Source organism: Vipera ursinii (genome assembly GCF_947247035.1).
Source record: "Vipera ursinii genome assembly, chromosome: 2".
Classification (NCBI taxonomy): Eukaryota; Metazoa; Chordata; class Lepidosauria; order Squamata; family Viperidae; genus Vipera; species Vipera ursinii.
In genome coordinates this window covers 168,036,848-168,059,570 of record NC_139513.1, presented here as the reverse complement: position 1 = coordinate 168,059,570, position 22,723 = coordinate 168,036,848, and the positions used below count along the sequence as shown (strand labels likewise).

Sequence of the window (22,723 nt, the reverse complement as noted above, 5' to 3'; positions counted from 1 at the left end):
CATTTTTAATTGGTGTTCTTATATTCTAGAATTCCTTCTCCATGGAGATTCTGCCTGTTCTTTCCCTTGTGTAATTCAGGATAACAGTTAAGACTTGGTTATTCCACCACATACAGGAGGAGGGCATGCTATGTTTGGAAAAAAAAACAATAATTTGGAGCATTCATATTCTTGTATATTTTTAAATTTTGATACTATATTTGGTATATTTTATACATGAGCTTATTCATTTTTTGAGGATTTATTTATTTCACTTGGTGATATTTGTGAGCTGCTCAGACTAAAATGACAGCACATAATATAACGTAACATATAGGGATCACTCTTGCAGAATATGGTTTGGTAGTTTATAGTTCTTCACCATAAAGCCCAACTCACCGATTGAAGGGGTGGCAACATTTTAGTATTTCATGAGCCACATTCTCCTTAGTGGAAAATTTCTCAGGCAGAAATCTATTCTCCCTTTTCTCTCCTGAGCCTTCAGAAATACAGCAGGCATTACAATTAATTTCCCCTGGGCCTAATAAATGCCTACCCCCAGGGCTCCACAGTTGCTGCCTCTTCCTTGCAGTATTGACATACATGGAACCTGTATAAAACATTGCCTAAAGCTACAAAACCAACTCCTTACTAAAGATACAGCAGTTGATATATCATGTATAGACTCTGGCAGTCCCCCTACCTCCTTCTTCCAGCCCACCCAGTACTGAGGGCTAATTATGGAGCAAGGTTCAAAATTGCTCCCAAGATGCTTAGACGTTTCCTTACATTTCCATCCAGCATGAAAGGTATAAGTCTGTTCTGGCTTCTGGGTAATGTCAATTTTGAGGTTTGCAGAGAGAACGTCTGCTAAAATGAACCTGGCAGGAGATTTATGACAATGGCATTCCAGTCTGAAAAAATCTAATTTCTCTACAGCAGGGGCTTCTTAACTATTCACTTCTTGTGAACTGAAGTGGATTGCGATTCTAATATTCCTGATACAGTCTGGTGCTGTCCTAGCAAAAAGTGGACATCATGCTACTTAGAAAAAAATTAGCCATCACAATCCTCTTCAAGGCAGACATCAGTTGCCTAGTATTGAACCATAATTGTAAGAACAGAAATACATCTCCAGACTTAGTGCCAAGCTGGCAAGTACAATTAGAAGTGGATTTGTAGATTGTGCAAGCTAATTCCCAAAGTCCCCAAAGAATGCTTACATCCTATAAAGATACGAGATACCACACAGCATCTCACTACAAACACAGACCATCTACCTTTGATTAATAATTTCACTGAACAGATACATGTCACAAAACAGAGGTTAAGTGGTCAGCTATGGCCCAACATGGGAAGGACTAGCAATGATTCAATTTTAATTATTTTTTCCTAACTTTTCTCGACGTATAGTGACATTAACATCTAACTCTTATTTAAATCCCTTAAGGCAGGATGCATAATGCTTATACAGTATGTGTGTGAGATTGCATGAAGTGTAGAGTCAAAGGCTGAAGCTCAGCTGCCTGGTTGATGCTTTGCGAGTATAAAATCTTAGATTCAAATCCTGGGAACTTCTGCTCTAGTTTTAAGAAAGCCACTGACTAAAATCCTGGCAAGCTACTACCAGTTAGTGTAGACAAGATTGAGTTAGATCACGGTTGTCACTCGCCATGTCATGTCACGACGTATTGTGACTTTTTTTGCATTGCCAGAGCTGGGGTGGGCGCAGCCTCCACATGATGCAACCGGCCCGTGGGCCGGTAGATTGATATGTCTGAGTTAGATGGACCAATACCTTCTTAGACTAGCTGTTTTCCATAAGACCATCCTACAAGCAGATAATCAAAAGTATAGGGATTGATAAGAACGGTAAAACAGATTTATGTGCAGTGGGAAAAAGCAACAGAAAAATTTAGAATTTTGCAAGATGAAAAAGAGGTGGTCTTCCATTTTCTAAACCTAAATTATATTATGATGGTAGCTGTCCAACGTGGATAACCAAATAGATAATAACAAAACATCTATCATAAAAACAGCTGGCTTAGGCATATTCAAAGATACATATGGTATCAGGAAATGAAAGAAAAAAATAATTTGAGAGGACACATTATAAGCCTGATACGGCATTGAAAAAAAAAGAAGTAAGTTACTTCCCCATCAAAAACCTTTTATTTTATAATATGGTAAATGAATTGGGGAAGATGGGTATATTGCAAATATGTTTAGACTAGCCTTTCTAGTCAGTGGTTTTTGAAACCACAATTCCTCTGTATGTTTCTTTTTGATTTCCTACCTTACCTATCTATTTTGTGAACACTTCCAATTTTCATGATTATAAATATTGCTAAATTTATTGACATATAGTTTGTGCATTTGTACATGCTCTAAAATACTCGTGGTAAGGAAAAAATGCCAATAAAGAGCAATGTTTTCCCAATCATCAAGGAGGAAACACTCAACACTAAGGAAAATCTGAGAGGTCAAGCAGAACATTGAAACAGAAGCTGTCTAACTAACCCACGTATTTGTTTCCTATAACAAACGAAGTGACATTGAAAAGTAACTGATTAACATTCACTGTCACTTGAGATGAGTGCCGGTAATACTAATGAAACAGTGAGAAGTGTATGCAGCCAACAAGACAGTGGCTGAGTTCACCACACAATAACTGTTCACAAAACAATAACCTTAAGGTACTTAGTTTGATTTTAGCTCACAGAAGGAAATGATTGTAGTGAGTCATGACTCATTTAACAGACTGTAGTTTAATTTACCACAGTTTAATTGAACACATGTGGTCTCTGAACACATTGCATACAATTGACGGAATAGAAGATGCCAAACTATCTCATTTGATAGCAAATAATGTACTTGATAACTTTAGCTCTCTATCCTCTAATTCAGGCTTCTCCATCTCGCTATCTTCCTAATGACACGGATTATGCACTTCATAATCTTCTCTGGCCCTGGTCATTGATTGACAACTGGTGAAACTCCAGTCCAATAAATGTGGAAGGAAGCAACCCAGGAAATACTGTTAACAGGATTAATAATCCAACAAGATCAGATTGTAGACATTCTGCAGTCTCTTTCCTTTCACCTCTCCCTAAACTGCACACCTCTCGCTACTTCTTTTATTAAGTGTACACAAAGCAAACATTAAACTAAGAATGGCTACCATGCTACGGAAAGATACTAGTGACAAAATTGTATTTCCAAGGTTGCACTAGCGACCTTGACTCAATTCATTCTACAACGGAATGTATGGATGGAATGTAAATACAAATGGCATTCGCGTCATTGCTGCTACCAGTCTCGATCTTCCACACGAGACAGAGTCCCCTCTCGATTGATAAGCAAGAGCATCCTGTCATATGGCATCGCTGTCTGGTTTGGAAGCATCACTACTTCAGACAGGAAGGCGGTGCAAAGAGTGGTGAGGATGGCAGAGAAGATTGTTAATAGTTCACTTCCTTCTACCCAGGACGTAGCATATAAGCGATTCTTGAGCAGGGTCCGCAGGATTGTCCGGGACACTACACATCCACTTCACAGCCTGTTTTCCTTGTTACTTTCTGGGAGGAAGCTTCGTGGTATCCGAAGCAGAACATCCAGATTCAGTCACAGTTTTGTTCCATATAGTATCAACCTTGTGAACTCTCAAGTTTCCTCTTTCTGCTACGTCTATGTGTGTTATGTATGGGTATGGGCAGATATATATACTTTTTTTTGAGAGCAGGCAAGAGAATTTCATTTTTAATGTGTGCTAGTGTGCTCACAGTAAGAAATGACAGTAAAGGTTATCTTAATCTTAAATTTTAGGTGCCAAACCTGACTGAGTAGAGACAGATTTAATTCCATGGGTACCTTCCATTGTACAATCAGAAATACAGGATTGGAATGGACCATATAGATCGGGGTGTCCAAATGGCGGCCCGCGGGCTGGATGCGTCATGCGCAGGCCACGTCCACCCCAGCTCCGCAAAGGCAAAGAACTTCACGATACGTCACAATAACTCACGTGACGCGATCGAATTTGACACCCATGATGTAGATGATCAAGTCTAATCATCTGCTCAGTGCAGGAAACCAAATTAAAGCATTTTTAAAACAGATGAGCATGCAGTTGAGGGATTGGTTGGTGCCCTGAAAGCCCCTGCCTTTTAAGTAATTCTTAACATTTCTTGCTTCCTTTAAATTTTATATAGCTTTTTTCATGTTTTTAATATTTTATCATATACTGCCCACAGTATATCCCTCTATGAGATGAATGGGTGGTTCTTAAATATGATAAAATATTTTCAGAAAAGAACAGTTTAGATTCTGTTTCAGTATACCGAATGAGGATGAAATCTGCACCTCTCTTAATAATCAGTTCTAGTGCTAAACTGCATTTTCTGTTACAAGATTTTTTCCCCCTAATGCTCAGGGGTGCCTACAGAGTATGGTTTTTTTTAAAAAAGTCAATATGGTGGCTGTAATACAGCAGTCAAAGCATTTTTATGTGCATTGTATACATGACCCAATAAAAAAACAGGTAGAGCTTCAATCACCCCCTTGTGGCTACCATCTCAACTTTTTTTTTTTTAACCATACCCTGCAGATACCTCATCTAACAATTACGAAAAATACATCTTTCAAAATCTTAAATCCATTCTTACGTATCTGGCAGACTGAAATACAAGGGAACAGGTTTTGCTTTCTTCTGTGTGATACCCTTTCAAATATTTCAAGAATAGTATCCTGTCCCCACCCAGTCATCTTTTGTCCAGGCAAAACCTAGTCAGCTCCTTCAGTCTCTCTTCATATGGATGAATATCTAGTCTCCTGATCACTGTCACTGTCATTCTCTGAATCTGAATCCATCTTACAGTGAAGATACCCAAAACAGGACGAAGTGGGGTGTGACCAAAGCACAATAAAGTAGAACCATCACAATACTTTCCATCATTTGGAATGTACAGTATACTTCTCTTGGTACAAATCAACAGTGCATTTGCCCTTTCTTCAGCAGATCACATAACTGCTTATTTATTACATTTATTTATTCAATATAATAATAATAATAAATAAATAAATAAACATATGGGCTTTCCAACTCTATCCCAATTCTAAAATAGCATGCAAGATGAGACAAACATAATAATACAAATATTCTACAAAACAAACACCCAGAAAAAGCACACTAACACTATTAAAATAAACACCACCAATGTATCCACCAACCACGAACTCGAGGCCTGGGGAAAGAACCAGGTTTTAAGGGTTTTGTTTAAATTGGGTTAGGGTGAGAAGTATACAAGCTCTGGAAGTATACATGCCAAATGGGAGGTGCTGTGAGTGGCAGACAAGGCACATTACCTAGATTCCATCAAGTTACACTGTCTAATCAATGAGAGCCAAAACACGGAGATTATGTAGGATGTATGGAAGCTATGGAATATAGTTGGTCCCATAAACCATTAGACCTTATGCCCCGAAGGGTTTTATATGTGATAACTAAATCCGGCATGGGTCCGGATTACCTACGGCAGCACCTGCTGCCGGCATCAACCTCCCTCCGTCCAGTGCGCTCCCGCAGAGAGGGCCTCCTCAGGGTGCCTCCGATCAGAGAATGTCGATTGGCGGCCCCCAGGGGGAGGGCGTTCTCTGTGGGCGAGCCAGACCTATGGAACCGCTTGCCGGTTGAGCTCCGGATGGCCCCCGACCTTCGCTCCTTCCGGCGCGATTTAAAAACTTATTTATTTGAACAATCTGGCCTTGGTTTGATGGGTTTAGGGTTGGATCTAATTTTAACATAGTTTTAAGCATTGTATTATATTGGGCATGATTATTTAATTCTTTTAACTTCTTTTAACTTTTGTATTTATATTTTGATATTTATTGCCCTGTACACCGCCCTGAGTCCTTTGGGAGAAGGGCGGTATAAAATTTCAATCAATCAATCAATCAATCAATCAATCAATCAATTAGCCTCCTTAAATTGTTCCTGAAAACCAAGGAAGCTCATGAAACAATGTTCTTATAGGAGTATGCTATAGCATGTTCTTAACTTGCCTATGCCACTGTGTTTTAGATTAGCTGCAGCTCCTGAGTGGACAGGCCCATACAGATGATATTGCAACAGTCCACATATAAGATGAATCAAGCATCAGTGAATGTCTTCCCAATCTAGCTATGGGCACAATGGTTGCACCAATTATACAGTGATAAATGATGAAAATGTCATGAAACCAAAGGAACCTTTTGCTATATGGAAAACATACCTTGTATAACGAAGAAATTCTTGGAATTTAAATATGAAATGAAACTACAACTTTTCTTACTAGGCGTACTCCCAGAAAATCGACATCATAATTTAATGAGATGCACGTTTATAGCAGCAAGAATAAATTTTGTTCAGCGTGGAAAAATGACACAATTCCAACGATATCTGATTTGAAACTTAAAATATGGAGGATATGCAGCAATGGCAAAACTAATAGTATATACTGTATACACAATATAAGTGCATATTTAATTTAAACCCAAAATTAAGCCAAAAATCATACATTCAAGACATTACACAGCAGGGCAAATATAATATGGGGCTTAAATGCCTACAGTTATTGCAAATTAGCAGAACTATAAAAAGGAAGAAATCAAAACTGAGGCTTTTGAAATAGTGTTGAAACAGCCAGCATCTGAAATAAAAGGAGGCATGGACAAAGTGTTTCGTGTGAATTCATGGATTGCCAGACAGAGAAAGTTGCCTGGAGATGTGGTGGTATATTTTGCAAAAAGGGAAACTAGAGATGAAGTTATACAAGCTGCTTATGATACTAAAGTTATGATTGCTAATCAAGAAGTTTTGGTCTTAAAAGAAATTCCTCCAAAGATTCTAAGGAGAAGGAAGGATTTTACATTTCTTGTGCAAGAGCTCAAGCAGCGAGATATAAGGTTCAGATGGGAGATCCCAGTGGGGTTGATGGTGACGCACGAAGGTAAAAAGTACCGTTTGGTTACTGTGATGCAAGCGCGTGATTTCTACAATAATGTTTTAAATGCAACGCCATTAACACTTTTGGAAGCTGGAAAGGGATCTGGAGAAGGAGTGCATCAAGAGGCCGAAGATGGTCAGATAGAAGACAACGGTGTTGGAGGAGATCAAGATACAACCTCGTCGGATGAATCTATAAAACAGAGGGTGACGCGTGCTGCTGCAAAACGATCTAAGAAGAGAAAGTAGCAGGAATTGCAGAAGTCTATGGAACTTTCACGATATAGTCAAGTAGTCATGTAGGGGAGGGGGGAAAAGATTTGGGTGTAGACGCAATATATTTTTATATTTGGTGGTTCTGTGGAAAGGGTGAGCTTTTTTGGATTGTGGTACTGGAAGAGGAACGGCCGATTACAGAAGAGTTGACTTTAAAGTTTTTTGATTTGGGATCCTTGGTTAATTTGGAAAATTATTTGTAAGAATGTTATATCATGGAATGGATAAAATGGATGGAGTTTATTTAGGATAAGTATAGGGTTGAGAAGGGGTTTTTTTCTTCTTTTTTCTTTTTTCTTTTGTCTTTAATATATATTTAATATTATTAAGGTTTGTTCCATTCTATATAAGCTAGAGAGTGTCCTTTTCTTATTCTAGTTTTTTTTATACATATACTTAATATTGTTAAGGTTTGTTTTATCCTATATAAGCTAGAGAGTGATGGATTTTAGAATTTATAGTTGTTAGTATATGGTTGCTTAGGTTTGCTTTTTTTTATATATATATATACCTTGTATTCAGCTCTGGGAAGTAGGGGGGGGAGGGGGGAGGGAGGGGGGGAGGAGGGAGGGGGGAGGAGGGGAGGTAGGGGGGGAGGAGGGAGGGGGAAGGGTTTTTTTTAAAGGAAAATTGTATTTTAAAACTTTTCAATAAAAAAAAACTCTTTTAATAGTTTTTTTCTTCGCTCCCTCCCTCCCTCTATTTCTCCCTCACATAACACACATCTAGTAACAAAACAACTGAGACTATTTATTTATTTAACACATTTATATGGCTACGCAATTCATTTATATGGCTATGACAACTCCGGATGATTTACAACAATATTGAATATTAAGTAATTAATATTTAGTTTAGTAGTATTAACGTTTAATATTAAGCAATTTGTTTAAGATCAAAATCTTTACCATGTAACAAATACTCTGATGTGAGTCACAGCAGTTCTTTTTGCAATATAATATTCAATTTTGAATAAAAAAAGTCACATTATTTTATGTCTGTGACACTGGTACCTGAAATTGTGGGTGATACATAGAATATTTTCCCCCCTCTATTTTCAGTACCTATAAGCTATAATAATGGAATGTCAATAATCTTTAATTATATAAACATCACTGTACGGAAATAATGCAATGATTTATAAGTACACAGTAAAAAGGAAAAAAAAAGACAAATTTGTTCAAAGGCCTTCCTAGCCACAGCTGTCACCTGAAACAGGAGCTATGATTCCAAGAATATCTCCAATTGTAAAACGGAAGTACAACCCCATTCAATTTTCAGTGCTAGAAGTGTGTGGTGTGTGTGTGGTGTGTGTGTGGAATTGCTCTCTGTTTATATACAGCAGCTTGCCTTGCCAGCGTTGATGGGGCTGTTTTGTTTTCTCCTTGGTAGTCCCTTGATTAGGCTGTTGTTTACTACTTGAGTGTTTGACTTAGTAGTTCCTTGATTAGGGTATTATTTACTGTTTGATTGTTCTCCTGGTGTTCACCCTGCTTATCTGGGTGTTGATTGCTGGTGAGGAGGTGTTCTGTTTTGCTTTCCTTTTTAGCATTTTGTTGCTACTTTTTATTTTACCATTTTATTTGTTTGGATTCCTTCCCGAAGTGGTTTCATGTGGCCCGCGAAGCCATCCTAGAAATAGTGAGGGAACGGCCCCCGCTGTCTTGGCCCTGGCCCAGAGACCCTCCTCCTGCCAGAGACCCTCAGATCTGTCCTGCCCAGGCCCCCATAGGCACCCTTGATGCGAACGATGCAGAGCTGGCCACGCCCACCCAGTAGGCCATATGCACTCTAGCCATGCCCACCCAGTAGGCCACGCCCACCCTGGCCACACCCACCAGGCCCCCTGAGGGCAACTGCAATGCTGATGCGGCCCTCAGTGAAATTGAGTTTGACACCCCTGCGTGTAGCGAGTCACTACTTTTCTCTTAGCCTTCTTACAGGGCACATCTCTGCCCTTTATAAATTTACTATCACGTTTTTTTCCTTCCTACTAAATGCTCAGAACACGTTTCGTCTCTAAAAATTGTTTCTCAGTTCCCACCGTACAGAATATCATCCACTTCCTATCCTTCTAACTGTTACTCTCAGCTATTGGTGTTAACCCTCCATTTTGGTTGTCTTCCTGAACTGAACCTGCTTTTACTGTCAGCTTCTGTTGTACAGTCTCCTTGTGCAATTGATAAATCCATCTTTTCTCACCTGCTAAAGTGCCCTAATCCTTTGCCTATTTCAGGGGTCAGCAACCTGAAACAGTGAAAGAGCCACTCGGAACTGGTTCCCTCACAAAAGGAAAAACTGGGAGCCGCAAAAAATATGTGCGCATGTGCGTACATGTGCGCATGCGCAGAACAAGGTTTGACTGAAGAGTGGAGCCAAGGCGAGATATGTACCTACCCTGCATATTTGAATTGATTCTTTGAACCTTTTTAGTCCCACTTTTTTTTGGGGGGGACTGCACATGGCAGAGGACCGGGAGCCGCAGGAGACGGCTGAAAGAGCCGCATGCGGCTCCGGAGCTGCGGGTTGCAGACCTGTGGCCTATTTCTTCAAGGAAATGTACAAGCCAGCATTTACCGCATATATGTCAGCTTGTTTTAAAGTAGGAGTATACAGTCGCTCCTCAGTTTACGACAGTCATTCAGCCTGGAATTAAGGTCTTAAGTCACGCTGGCCAATGGAAGTCACAGTCACATGACTGAGGGACGCTGCAAACGGCTGCAAAATGCAGGCCAATTGCTGACCGGCCAAAATGGGAGCATGTGGGTGTGGGGTGGCTGCCGGAACTCTGAATCTGGGTTGTGAGTAACTGTTTTCGGATCTGTCTTAATTTAAAACGGTCGCTAAGCAACCGGTCACAAATCACAGTTGTTGACTTTTACTCATTCAACTTTATTTTTGCTTATTGGGGCACAACGAGTAGAAAGACTTTTAATGCTTCTTGCTCTCTTGGTTGGCTGTCTGATTAGCCAAACACCAGCTCTCAACTTACAGGAAAAGTACTTTAGGGGCTTCTCCACTCCTGTTGTCTCACTTAGTGAGGCCGTTCCCTGGAGCGTGCTGCTCCAACAGTCCTTGTTCATTCAACAAGAAGCAATCACTCAGTTAAGCACCTCTAAGGACATCGCTCCTTGCGGTCAGAGTTAGGGGATGACATTTTCACCATTCATAGCTCATGTTTCCACCGTTCTCCTGTGCAAATACTATGGGACCGAATGAAAGCTGTGCAACAACAGGTGTTCCTGTGTTTTGATCGGTGGGAGAACAGCACCATTTTTATTTTGTCCTCTTAGCTGCAAAATTTTAAACTGGATCTGACCCAGCTCTTTCTTTCAGTGGAACTCAAATGGAACGGCTAGAACAGGTATGTCAAACTGCCGGCCCGCAGGCCAGATGCATCACACCGAAACCGCGCCCATCTCATTGCCAGCAATGGGGAAAAAGTTGTGATATGTCACGCGACGTCACATGACGTCGCGAGTTTGACATGCCTGAGCTAGAAGAAGAGTAAAGGGATACTGCTGCTTTCGGTGTCCACTAGGGAAAAGCAGTACAGGTGTGGTAGGCAGATGCTCCATTAGGAATGCCTCTCCGGAAAGGAAGCAATCAGCCAGCTGTTCAATGCTTCCAAGAAGCCTGGATCCCAGCTGTCCATCCAGTAGATATGCTGGCTCTGAACCCAATCCATCAGAGCACCAAGAATTGCCATAAGCTGCAAAGCCACGGCTGCTCCTTAACGCCAGGAACTGGGATTCTCATCATCCCAGCCACAGCCATAGGCCAAGTAGGAAAGCATTAAAAAAGGGCTTGTAGAGAAAATCAGTGTCCCCATTTCAGCAAGCATAGCAAGTGCAGAACCTCTGTGAACATTTTAAGATAAGGATAATTCTCTATCCCAATACAGCTGCCACACATTTCTGACAAACAAGAAGCTGCAAATTCCGGCTACAGTAAAAATTTCCCTTGTGTATTCACTAAATCTTATAACCTGCATTGCTGTGTTTCCTCTGACCCACATAATACCATGCAAGGATTAGAAATGAGATCTGAAAAAGGAAACTAGATCAAAGGTGTCAAGATGCAGTTGGTATGTGCCAGATTTGAGGGATGAAGGATGGGAAAGGAAGTGTAATTATAAATGAAGCAGAGGACACAATGATAGCACTGTACAGTTTCAATTAATCTTGAAAACTTTGTTCCCAAAAGAATTGGGGGCAGATGGGATTTCGGAACTCAATTACAAATAATCTTCTTTTCCTGCAATTTACTTTCCACTCTTTCCTGAAACTATAATGGCAATTGAGCCTTTCCCCCCCCCCCTTTCATCCTCATTCTTTCTTGCTTGACTGCAGTCATTGTTTCTATTACTTTTACTTACTGCAAAAGCTACAATTAGCTACATTTGAGCAACAAGTCAAAATCAAACAAAATACATGATCACTTAATGTTCTGCGTGATCTTTAACAAACCCAGCATTTGTTTATTATGATAAGAACAGAGCAGCCCCTGATGGCTGCTCAGGAGTGGTATGAATACATGATACAACAGCCCATTTGTTAATGGGGGGCAGTCAATGACAGAACTACACCAACATTTCAGCCCACACAGAAAAACTCCCCTTTTCAGCATAATTTGCATAACTTAAAATTATTTGTCAGTCTCTACTCATCCCAGCTTCTGCCAACCTAGCAGTTCGAAAGCACGTAAAAATGCAAGTAGAAAAATAGGGACCACTATGGTGGGAAGGTAACAGCGTTCCGTGCGCCTTTGGCGTCTAGTCATGTCGGCCACATGACCACGGAGACGTCCTCGGACAAGCGCTGGCTCTTCGGCTTTGAAACGGAGATGAGCACCGGCCCCTAGAGTCGGAAACGACTAGCACGCATGTGCGGGGGAACCTTTACCTTTACCTTTATTGATGGTGTTAAAGGATCGTGATTATTACCTTGACAACAAATTCAATCAAGAACAGCACAAAGATGAGGTTTCTCTGAAGAACTCAAAAGTCATGTTATTTCTCTAGAAATTTCCTAAAGCTCCGCCATCATCAGAAATAGTATTACCTCTGAGGTATTATGAGAAATAGCAGGAAAAGAAAATCTATGTGTAAAGATATTATTTGTCATCCCTCTATAGGAAGGCCCTAATTTCATCCCATCTTTGGTCAAATTCATAGATTATTCTGGTGGCAGTAACCTAATTTTCAAGGACGTTGCCCCTTAAACTCAGCACAGCACAGCATCATAATGGCTTCACTATCACCATAATGATGGAAACAGAGGGTCTCAGAAGCACATGTGAGAATTCTTGACTGCATAACTTTGGAAGAGAAAATGCTCTTCACCTACTTGTTAGCTGTGAAGTCGTGTCCGACCCATTGCGACCCTATGGACAACGTTCCCCCAGGCCTTCCTGTCCTCTACCATCTTCTGGAGTCCATTGAAGCTCACACCTACTGCTTCAGTAACTCCATCCAGCCACCTCTTTCTCTGTCGTCCTCTTCTTCTATTGCCCTCGATCTTTCCCAGCATTAGGCTCTTCTCCAGTGAGTCCTTCCTTCTCATTAGGTGGCCAAAGTATTTGAGTTTCAACTTCAGGATCTGACCTTCTAAAGAGCAGTCAGGGCTGATCTCCTCTAGGACTGACCGGTTTGATTGCCTTGCAGTCCAAGGGACTCGGAGGAGTCTTCTCCAGCACCATAGTTCAAAGGCCTCAGTTCTTTGGTGCTCAGCCTTTCTTATGGTCCAACTTTCACTGCCATACATTGCAACTTCACCTACTTACTAGACATCAACTTCAGCGCTAGGGTATAGGAAGGTCTGTAGTTATCATGACAATAAAGCCACTAAGAAAGGAAATCAAAAAGCTATTCAGAAAGAAGAATAACAGAGAAGGGGAAGAAACTTGTGGAAGAAACTTTTTAAATAAAATTTTAAAAGCAGAATAAAAACGAATCAGAATATTTAAAATGGGGGGGAAGAAAAAATGAAAGAAACCCCCCCCCCGAAGAGCAAAGACAAAGGTGCAGCAATCAAAGAAAAAAAAAGAAAAGAGAAAGACCTGTAAAGAAGTGACTTCCAATTTTCTCTAGCAGCCGTTATAAGTAAAAATATGAAACAACCCCTTTATGGTTATAGAGTTGACTTGCGGTGTGATGAGCGGCCAGCAGATTTAAACAGATAAATACAGCATTTACATTTTCTCCATAATTTATTATTTTTAATCTAATCCTCAAAACCATATATTGTGACTTTTGTTTCCCACAAAAAAAAATCAATGAGCGATTTCCAATCATGAAATTTACACAATGCCTTTTCTCTAAATAAAGCAGCCAAGTTGGATATTTCACGAGGTTCTACCATCTGCACTATCCATTCCTCCATTGTGGGTCAAGTCAAATCTTTCCACCTTTCTGCACATAACAGTGTCAATATTTCGTGGAGGAAACATCTGACTAAATTGTAGGGATGTTAATTCAAATGACAGTCTTCCTTTTCATTTCTGACCTTCTATTTACAGAATGCCTTTCTTAGCAAATATGTCTGATGCCTGCTTTATTATTGTTTTCAGATGTAGGAAAGGATATGTTTATTCTCTAAGGCTTCTCAATAGTTAGAAACGCATTAAACTAAGTGCTATAGTTTATAAATCACTACAGCTGAATTTACATATTCCCACAAAGGCAAAAATCAGAAAAACACTTCCAGATGTACTGTTTGAGAAATTACATAACGCAATTTTGTGTTCACAGTAGGCTATTATATAGTACTCAACAGAAACATTCATAGCATTGGGTAATGGAAAAAACCTACCAATGCGCTTAATCCTACCTTTCTATAAATGGTAGAAATGATATTTGGTTAAATATATTTTTTATTTTATTTATTTATTATAAAACAAATAAAAAAAATAAAAAATATAGAATGATAAATAGAAAATTGTGCAGCTGTGAGTAGTGTGTATTGGCTAATGCAAATAACTTCACTTATTTTATAGTAAACTGCTGCTGAATCTGTACTTCATCAGTAGCCAGTTTGAAATTCAGCTCCAACTGAATGGAAAATTCAGCTCATGAAAAGGAGTATCAGTATCCTAGAGATACCAGTACTGATTAAAAATATATATATGGATGCTTGCAAGATGTGGGATACAGAAAAATAACTGCTAGTCAAAGAACATTCCAAGATCCCTAGCATAATCTTAAATTCTACCACCCCTGTTATTGTATACTCGGTAGCTTTGGGCCATGCAAATCAAGAAATAAATGCAGATGGTTTCTAGCTCCCTAAATCAAATGAGAAAACCATATATATTTAGCTGTTCATTCAAGAGACAAAACATGGATTTTTCAACATCACTCTCAGCTAGACATCAAAATCTTTAATGCATTTGAGGTTTTCATTTTCCTGCATCTTGTCAAGTAGAGATGTGCTCTTTGCAAATGTTGACATAGCTTCTCAGTACAGAAACTAGGAGAAAATTCCACTAAAATGCCTGAATAGGTAACAATCTGTATTCATTGGCTCTCTAGCACCTACTCTAAGTAAGCCATCATGCTTTCCTGTAAAGTTTCCTTTTACCAGCACTCAGACAATAATCCATATCAGAGAGAGAGAGAGAGAGAGAGAGAGAGAGAGAGAGAGAGAGAGAGAGAGAGAGAGAAATTAAAGAAACAGGAACAAGGAAAAATATTTGACTTAACTGAAACTGGGAGAAGATGCTGAAGTTATAGGAATGGCGGGGAAAAAATATGGATAAGAAAGAACTAAGCCAGGGGTCCTCAACCCCTGATCCATGGACCAGTACCGGGCCGCGGCATGCCAGCAACTGGGCCACACAAACTAGCAAAACCCCATCTACGAGATGCAGGCAGCACACAAAACCACGCACCCTCCGATCCGCAGGAAAAACCTCTCTCCATGGAACCAGTCCTTGGTGCCCCAAAGGCTGGGGACCTCTGAACTAAGCAACATCCCACTCCTCCAATAATACATTTTCCCATCTAGTAGCAAAAGCTACAATTCTCTCTAAAGACAATGGATATTATGATACCCTTTTAGCTCTTGTCTCACTTAACCAGACAGTGAAATGACTCTGAATTGAACATGTCAATAAAGGTAAAGGTAAACGTGAACTGCTTGCTCTCTTCCCCTGCTTCTTAAAATCTCCTTGAGGCACCAAAGCTACATAGCCGGCAGGATCAACAATAGCACATATAGCAATTAAAAAAACCAAACCAAACCCTAGTTCTAATGGCATATATGGAGTCACAGCACCACCATGTGGCCAGATGTAACTGCTATTCCAAGATCAATGGATGTAGCTGAGAAGCCAAGAGTTCCAGTTGGTCTTCAAGTCCAAAGAGACTCAACCCTATAAAGAAGCCTGCAAACTCTTACTAAGACTGGCAAGCAGGAAAATCTTCTGTTTATTGCAGGGCAATAAATCCAGGATGGATGTTTTGTTTTCCCCTTGGTAGGTTTTTGATCTGCTGGATACCAGGGTTGGCATTTGTTTGTTTAATAATCAAGGTGATTCAAGGTTAGGCTGTTGCTTAATCAATTGGCCTAATCAAGGAACTATAAAGGGGGAAAAAACAATATGTCACCAACTACGACAGGACACCAACTACGACAGGACATTCATTTAGTGACCATTCAAAATCACAATGGCACTGAAAAAAGTGACTTATGGCCATTTTTCACACTTAGCACCATTGCAGCAGCCCCCACGGTCACACAGCCAAAATTCAGACGTTTGGCAACTGGCTCATACCTACGAAGGTTGCGGTGTCCCGGGGGTCATGTTATCCCCTCTTGTGACTTTCTGACAAAGTCATCGGGGAAGCCAGATTCACTTAACAACAGTGTTACTAACTTAACAACTGCAGTGATTCACTTAACAACTGTGGCAAGAAAGATAGCGAGGTGGGGCAAAACTCACCCAACCGTCTTATTCAGCCACAGAAATGTTGGGCTCAACTGTGGTCGTAAGTCAAGGACTATCTGTATATAAACAGAGAGGAAACGCCACTTCCTTCTGGCACTGATCATGTTACCTAGTTTGGTAATGAAACGTCTGCAGGAAAACATGAGCACCAAGGAGTCCACAGTTCAACCGTGAACCATAGAGGTTCTCCTCTAACAATGAATATTTATTATCCTAAAAGTTTACAAAACTGGAAACAAATACTGGCTCAAGAACACTCATCTCTGAAATGGCCAAGGACTACAAAAGAATATGACTGTAGTAACAAGTTATATAAGAGTGTTAGCCGTTGGAAAGCAGACTTCCCAATGACATCTGAAGGTTATTTTTAATAGCACCCTTTTAAGCGTACAGTATCCACTTAGCCCTTTAAAAAGTTCCTAGTTCCTTTACTCTTGGAGCTATAACCTCGAGATTCAAAGGATACTGAAATCTGTATTCAATATTAAACAAGAAAAATACAAAAGGAATGAAATGTTTCAGTCAGACCATAAGATAGCATTGATCTGCTACAAATGGGGTGATTCCTACCACAGTAACCAAAGAAAAACGTGTTGGGATTCCAAATGAAATCACAGATCATAAGGAAACCAAAAAAAAGAGAAATCACGGTACTGATTCAAGAACGATATAAACCACAATATTCTAAGTTCAGGAACTATGAACGTGAGACAATGAGACTTGCACCAGAGAGAACCCTAAATCCATAACCTCACACAAATTCCTGGCTAAAAACTGTTATTTATTTCTACAGAAATAAAACCTCCCAGAAGCAAAGATCCTCTGCTTCTCTTCCCTTTTTGAAAGGAAAAAAACACTACTCTTTTCTAGTCCAGTAACTCTTGCCTTTATTTTTAAATGAGGTTTTCCCCCCTATCTTTAGCATAAGGCTGAATTAAGTAAAATTAGTACTGGCAGCCTTGTACAAGAAACGGTACCGTTTTGAGAGAATGCAGATTGATATTCCTTCATAAAGGGATGGCATACACAACCACTTTTAACAATAAATTATTATGGCATTAGAAAACAGTGCTTTAAAACTCAAATATAAAGGGCAAAGTATCAACTAAAAGAACAATATCAAACCACACAAACACTGGATGAATAAAAATAGCTACTCCCATCACTACAAATATCCAGGAATATATTTCATCCCTAAAATAAAGTAGCCCCCCAAAAAGTACAGTTTTCCTCATCACAATAGTTTTCCATTACTCTCTTTTAGTAAGTCACTCCCAGTAATGTTATAGTCCCATGGGAAGATATTGATTCCACTAGGAAAAATCTAATCTCCGCTGATCAGAAAGCATAAGCTGACACACATAATATATTAACAGTGATTATAGTATAAAATTCATTAATTGCTGTTAGTAAACCTACACAGAACTTTAAAGCTTTAAAAATCCCCAAGCAAAACACATCAAGTCAATGTGCTAAGGGCAAGACCAAATTTTTAATTTTTCTGTGAATCTTTTTGAAATCTAACCCCAGGGCCTTCCAAGTGCACGGAGAAAGACTGCAGAAGTCTTTCTGGCCCTGGCTGCAAGGCAGAAAGCAAATCTCCTATCCTTTTCTTCCCACTCAAAGAAAGAAAAGCTCTTGTTGAGGTTAAAGCCTAAAAATTCTTTCCCACAGGGGAACAAAATTGAAAGGGAAGATTCCACCACAAGGGTCTTCAAACTTGGCCGTTTTATGACTTGTGGACTTCAACTCCCAGAATTCCTCAGCCAGCATGCCTGGCTGAGGAATTCTGGGAGTTGAAGTCCACAAGTCATAAAAGGGCCAAGTTTGAAGACCCCTGTTCTACCACAACAACTTGGTGACCAGTGTCAGAACTCCACACCCGAGTAGACAGTAAAGCTTCCACATTCCTCGTTTCTCTTTTCTGCAAGGAAAAAAAAAGTCCTGGTGCTTCTCTGTACAGAGGCTCAGTTGTCCACTACAAAGAACAACCAAAATCAGCACAGACATTCGATGTTACAGAACAGTAAAAGAAACTCATACTGGCATCACATTAAACCACTGTGGCTTTTTTTCAACAAATGGTGACAAAAGCAAATTACTTCTTAACATAATGGGTTAATCTAATCACTAATCAGTAAATAACCATTATTTAAATCATTTCAGATTTGCAGATGATGTTGTTTTCTTCTCACAAGACTCAGAAGAGCTACAAAGGGACATATAAGAGCTGCACAAAGGCAGAACCGTTTGGCTTAAAAATAAACCTGAAAAAGAGCCAGATTATGTTTAATAAATTCACCAAAGAAAGAAAAAAAATACATCTGGAGAAGAACTAGATCTACATCTAGTAGTACTACTAGATATAGTACTACACCACATATACCCTGGCCAAAGGATCTCAGAGGAAGGTGATAGGATAAAGGAAATGGAACAGTGTGTTATATGTGGTTGGGAGGCATTCGGCAAGCTAAGCATAATTTTCAAGAACAACCTCCCCCTGCTGTGCCTGAAAAGTTTTTGATCAGTGTGTGTGCTACCTGCTCTAACATATGCCGGTGAAACACGGACACTAACTCACAATCGATATAAAAACTACGAGTGGCATAAATAGCCATGGGAAAGATACATGCTTGGCATTACAAGACAAGATAGAAAGTTCTGCACATGGATTAGAAAACAAACAAAAATATACGATATCATCAAGAGAGCAAAAGAATCGAAATGGAAACGGGCTGGTCACCTAGCAAGAACTGATGGCAGGTGGACCAAGGCAATCATAGAATGGATCCCACTTGATAAAAAGCATCCACAAAAGAGAGCTAAAACAAGATGGATCAGCAACATCAGCAGGCCCATTTGGCAAAAGAAAGCTCAGGACTGTATGGGTTGGAAATATGCAGGAGAGGTCTTCATCCTGCAGTGGATAGACAATGGCTAAAACGATGATGATGATGATGTATTATCCACTTAATTTTAATAGGGCTGAATATTTCTTTTTTTCTCTCTCCCACAAAAGGGGTTGGAGAAGATTACCTTAATAATTACTTAAGAGTGGAGTGGGTGTTCTGATTTGGAATATACATATTGATCCAGCCAGAAGAAAAAAATCTAGCAATGATAGTCGTTGGCTTTATAACAACCACCCAAAAGTTGGATCGCTCACAATTCCCTGCTTCGTATTTTATTGTGTGAACTCCTTTTGGAATTTTTCATTTGAAAACATACAATTGATTAATTGTAACCAGATAAAAGGTATCCATACAGATATAAAATGCAATTCTTAATTTCTTTAAAACAGCTGATTTTAATAAATTTTACAAACTTGGTAAAATCACTCTTTTAATAAAAAGTTATACTTTTTGAAGTTGTGGCTCGATTTGGGAGAAAAGAAAAATATATATAAAGAACAGTTTACATTTTATTCATGTAAAAACATCTGCTATTCAGTTTTGATCGATTTTAAAACATTTATATAGCTGCCCATCTTCCAACCAACTCTGGGCTGCTCCCAATATCTGCCACATTCAACTAATTAAGTTTTATTTCTGAGTAGAGAATCATATAGATAGGTTCACACTATGCCATGGCTTGTTTCATGACAAAAATTTTGAATAAAGTATAATTATCTACACTCATACAACATGTTACTTTAAACAAACTATTAGAATTAGTGTAAAATGAGAAGTCAATCACTAAATTGCATATTAAGATTATGATTATGTTAATCAACTGATTAATGAATAGATGTTTATATAATGCTCACAAACCTCATGTCTATCTTTAACAGATAATTTAGTATGTTATGGAAAGTGTATAGTTACACAAACCATTGTTTATTACACATAACTGAATTTTTGTTTGTACTTCATTTTAATTCTCTCTTGCCTTATTATATTAATTGCAACCAGCTACAGCATTTATGAGACCCAGTTTAATGTAGCGGTTAAAGCATGGCATAAGGCTAATCAGCAAGTGGATATTAGATATTGCAGTGCTATCTTAGGCTTCAATTTAAACAACACACTAGAGTGAAAAATCAGACTCATTTGTCTTCATTCATTCTGTTATGTTGTGACAGCAATCTGCTTAATATTTGTAAAAATCAAGAGCCTTCTATCTCCCACTGATGTTGAGGTTGTATACTGCACTGAGTATGGTTTGGAGATGATTTTCAAGATTCAAGATTCTTTCCAATGATAATTCTATGACTCTAAAATAGAAAGAAAAAAGAAAGGACTGTTTCAAAACTATAGCCTAAACTCAATGACTCTCTCTCTAGTGAGCATATTAGTAATTCAGGACTCTGAAAAGCTGAAATTGGACATACTAACATTTTCACTAAGCAGAGTGAAGAAAACTTACACAACGCTAGTTTTCTCATCTCTCCATGCAGCACAAATCCTGAGTGAAAGAAGCATAAATGATGCACTCTTGGGCAGAATCCTCCACTCTTATTACCCTATACTTATTCCAGAATAGGTAATCCTCAACTTACAGTTACAGTTGAGCCCAAAATTTAAGTTGCCAAGTGAGAAATTTGTTAAGTGAGTTTTGCCACATTTGTTAAATGAATGACTGCAGTTCTTAAATTAGTAATATGGTTGTTAAATGAATCTGGTTTTCCCCATTCAGTTTGCTTGTCATAAAATCTCAAAAGGGGTTCACTTGACCCCAGGACACTGCAGCCATCATAAGTGTAAGTCAGTTATCAAGCATCCGAATGTAAATCATATGACTATGGGGATGCTGCAATGGTCCTAAGTGTGAAAAGTGGTCATAACTCACTTTTTTTTAGTGCCGCTGTAACTTTGAAGAGACACTAAATGAACCGTTGTAAGTCGAGGACTAGCTGTAGCTGCATCCTTGGGTTAGCATGAAAGGTATTATTTTGCAGCTACAAACTGGGACCATGAAATACTCATAATTCCAGGACAGACAACTACATTTCAGAAATCTCCAGACGTGCTGGCAAGATCGTGGTCCAAACTTTCCGTGAGCACAAGTCTCTGGCTGTGAATCCTACAAATTGTAGCCCGATCTATCCAGAGGGCATACCATAGTGGAGCAGTGGGCTAATGCCTCCTTAAGTAACACCAGCTGCCTGCAATTAGTGCAGGTTCGCGTCCCACCAGGCTCAAGGTTGACTCAGCCTTCCATCCTTCCCAGGTAGGTAAAATGAGGACCCAGATTGTTGGGGCAATAAGCTGACTTTGTAATAATGCCGCTTGGGGGCCCCCCGAAAGCCCTAATAAGCAGGCATATACATAGAATGAAGGCTATTGCTAAGCACATTGATTTGTGCTTCTTAGATTGTAAGCCGCCCTGAGTCTTCGGAGAAGGGCGGGATATAAATGGGATTAAAATAAAAATAAATAAAAAATAAATATCGCAGAAAGATATGTTCTTAGAGAACGTGAAGCACCTTTCCAAATATACCGCACCTGCTTTTTAACAGGAATGGAACAAAACTCCTACTCAGCTTGCCCCTATGATCCCCTGCCTCTTTAGCTCTCTCCTCTTGACAGTTCTCACCTTGATGAAAGCGCTCTTCTCGTCTTTCTTCTCCACTGGGTGCCACTCAACCACGTCCGGAAAGCGAGAGGCCGGCGGGATCCGGGTAGAAACCGTGGCATTCGTTGTTTGGCCGGAGGAGACCGCACGAACCGGTAACCCCAGCAACCTCTGCGAGCCCAGCAGCCTCCGCAACGCCGCCATGGTCAACAACAATCTAACCGGAAGCGGAACCAGTTCCTCCGGAAGTTGTGCTGGGAAGGGGAAGCAAAAGTTTCACGCTTTTTTTTTGTAGTCTGTATATAGCAGGGGTCGGCAACCTCGGCTCTTTTATGACTCGTGGACTTCAACTCCCAGAATTCCTGAGCTCAGGAATTCTGGGAGTTGAAGTCCACGAGTCATAAAAGAGCCGAGGTTGCCGACCCCTGCTATATAGTAATGGTGGAGAAGGTCCGATGGATATTTCGGAATTGTAAGAGATGACTTTTTTTCCCTTTTAAATAAAAACCCCCGATAGAGAAGTTGAAAAAGCCTCTGTGACGGTGTACGACCAAATACAACTTAGATTGTTAGTGGTATTGAACTAGTATAAACAAGTCTCTCTCTCAGGGTTTTCTCTTCAAATGGTCCCTACTCTATTGCCTGGAGTTCGTATTGCAAAGCTAGTAGGATTGTAAGGTGAGCAATAGATCAATCGCTCCAGCTACCTTTTATTCTGAAAAAAAAATGTTTCTGCTCGTAACTTTATTTTAAAAGGTATATTTGAGCTCAGTTGTTTGTCAGTTTTCCTTATTGCGTTAATAGTGCTGTCCTGTTTTTTTTTTATTCTATGTAGAAAACGTCTCATGAATTCATGGGGAGGGGGAGATTATTCCAAGTACAACACCCTCCTGACTTCACAATGGAAAAAGTAACTTAGGAAGCGACAGGTGAAAATATTCCCTTGCCGCCTGCCCCAAGTGTATTCTTTCCTCAAGGCCAGTACCACTAAATATTATTTAATATTTTAATGTAAAACAGTTT

The 22,723-nt window shown here is 39.6% G+C and overlaps 1 protein-coding gene across 1 annotated transcript in view; it reads right to left on the bottom strand.

Annotated features, from left to right (window-relative positions):
• The window catches only part of NDUFB11 (NADH:ubiquinone oxidoreductase subunit B11), a 56,882-nt gene that overhangs the window by 34,002 nt on the left and 157 nt on the right, over positions 1 to 22,723 (bottom strand). Inside the window, exon 2 of the mRNA XM_083352788.1 lies at positions 21,722 to 21,954. Within this exon, the coding sequence (XP_083208914.1) occupies positions 21,722 to 21,904 (183 nt within the window). The 5' untranslated portion in view covers positions 21,905 to 21,954. The remainder of the gene's footprint in view (positions 1 to 21,721; positions 21,955 to 22,723) is intronic.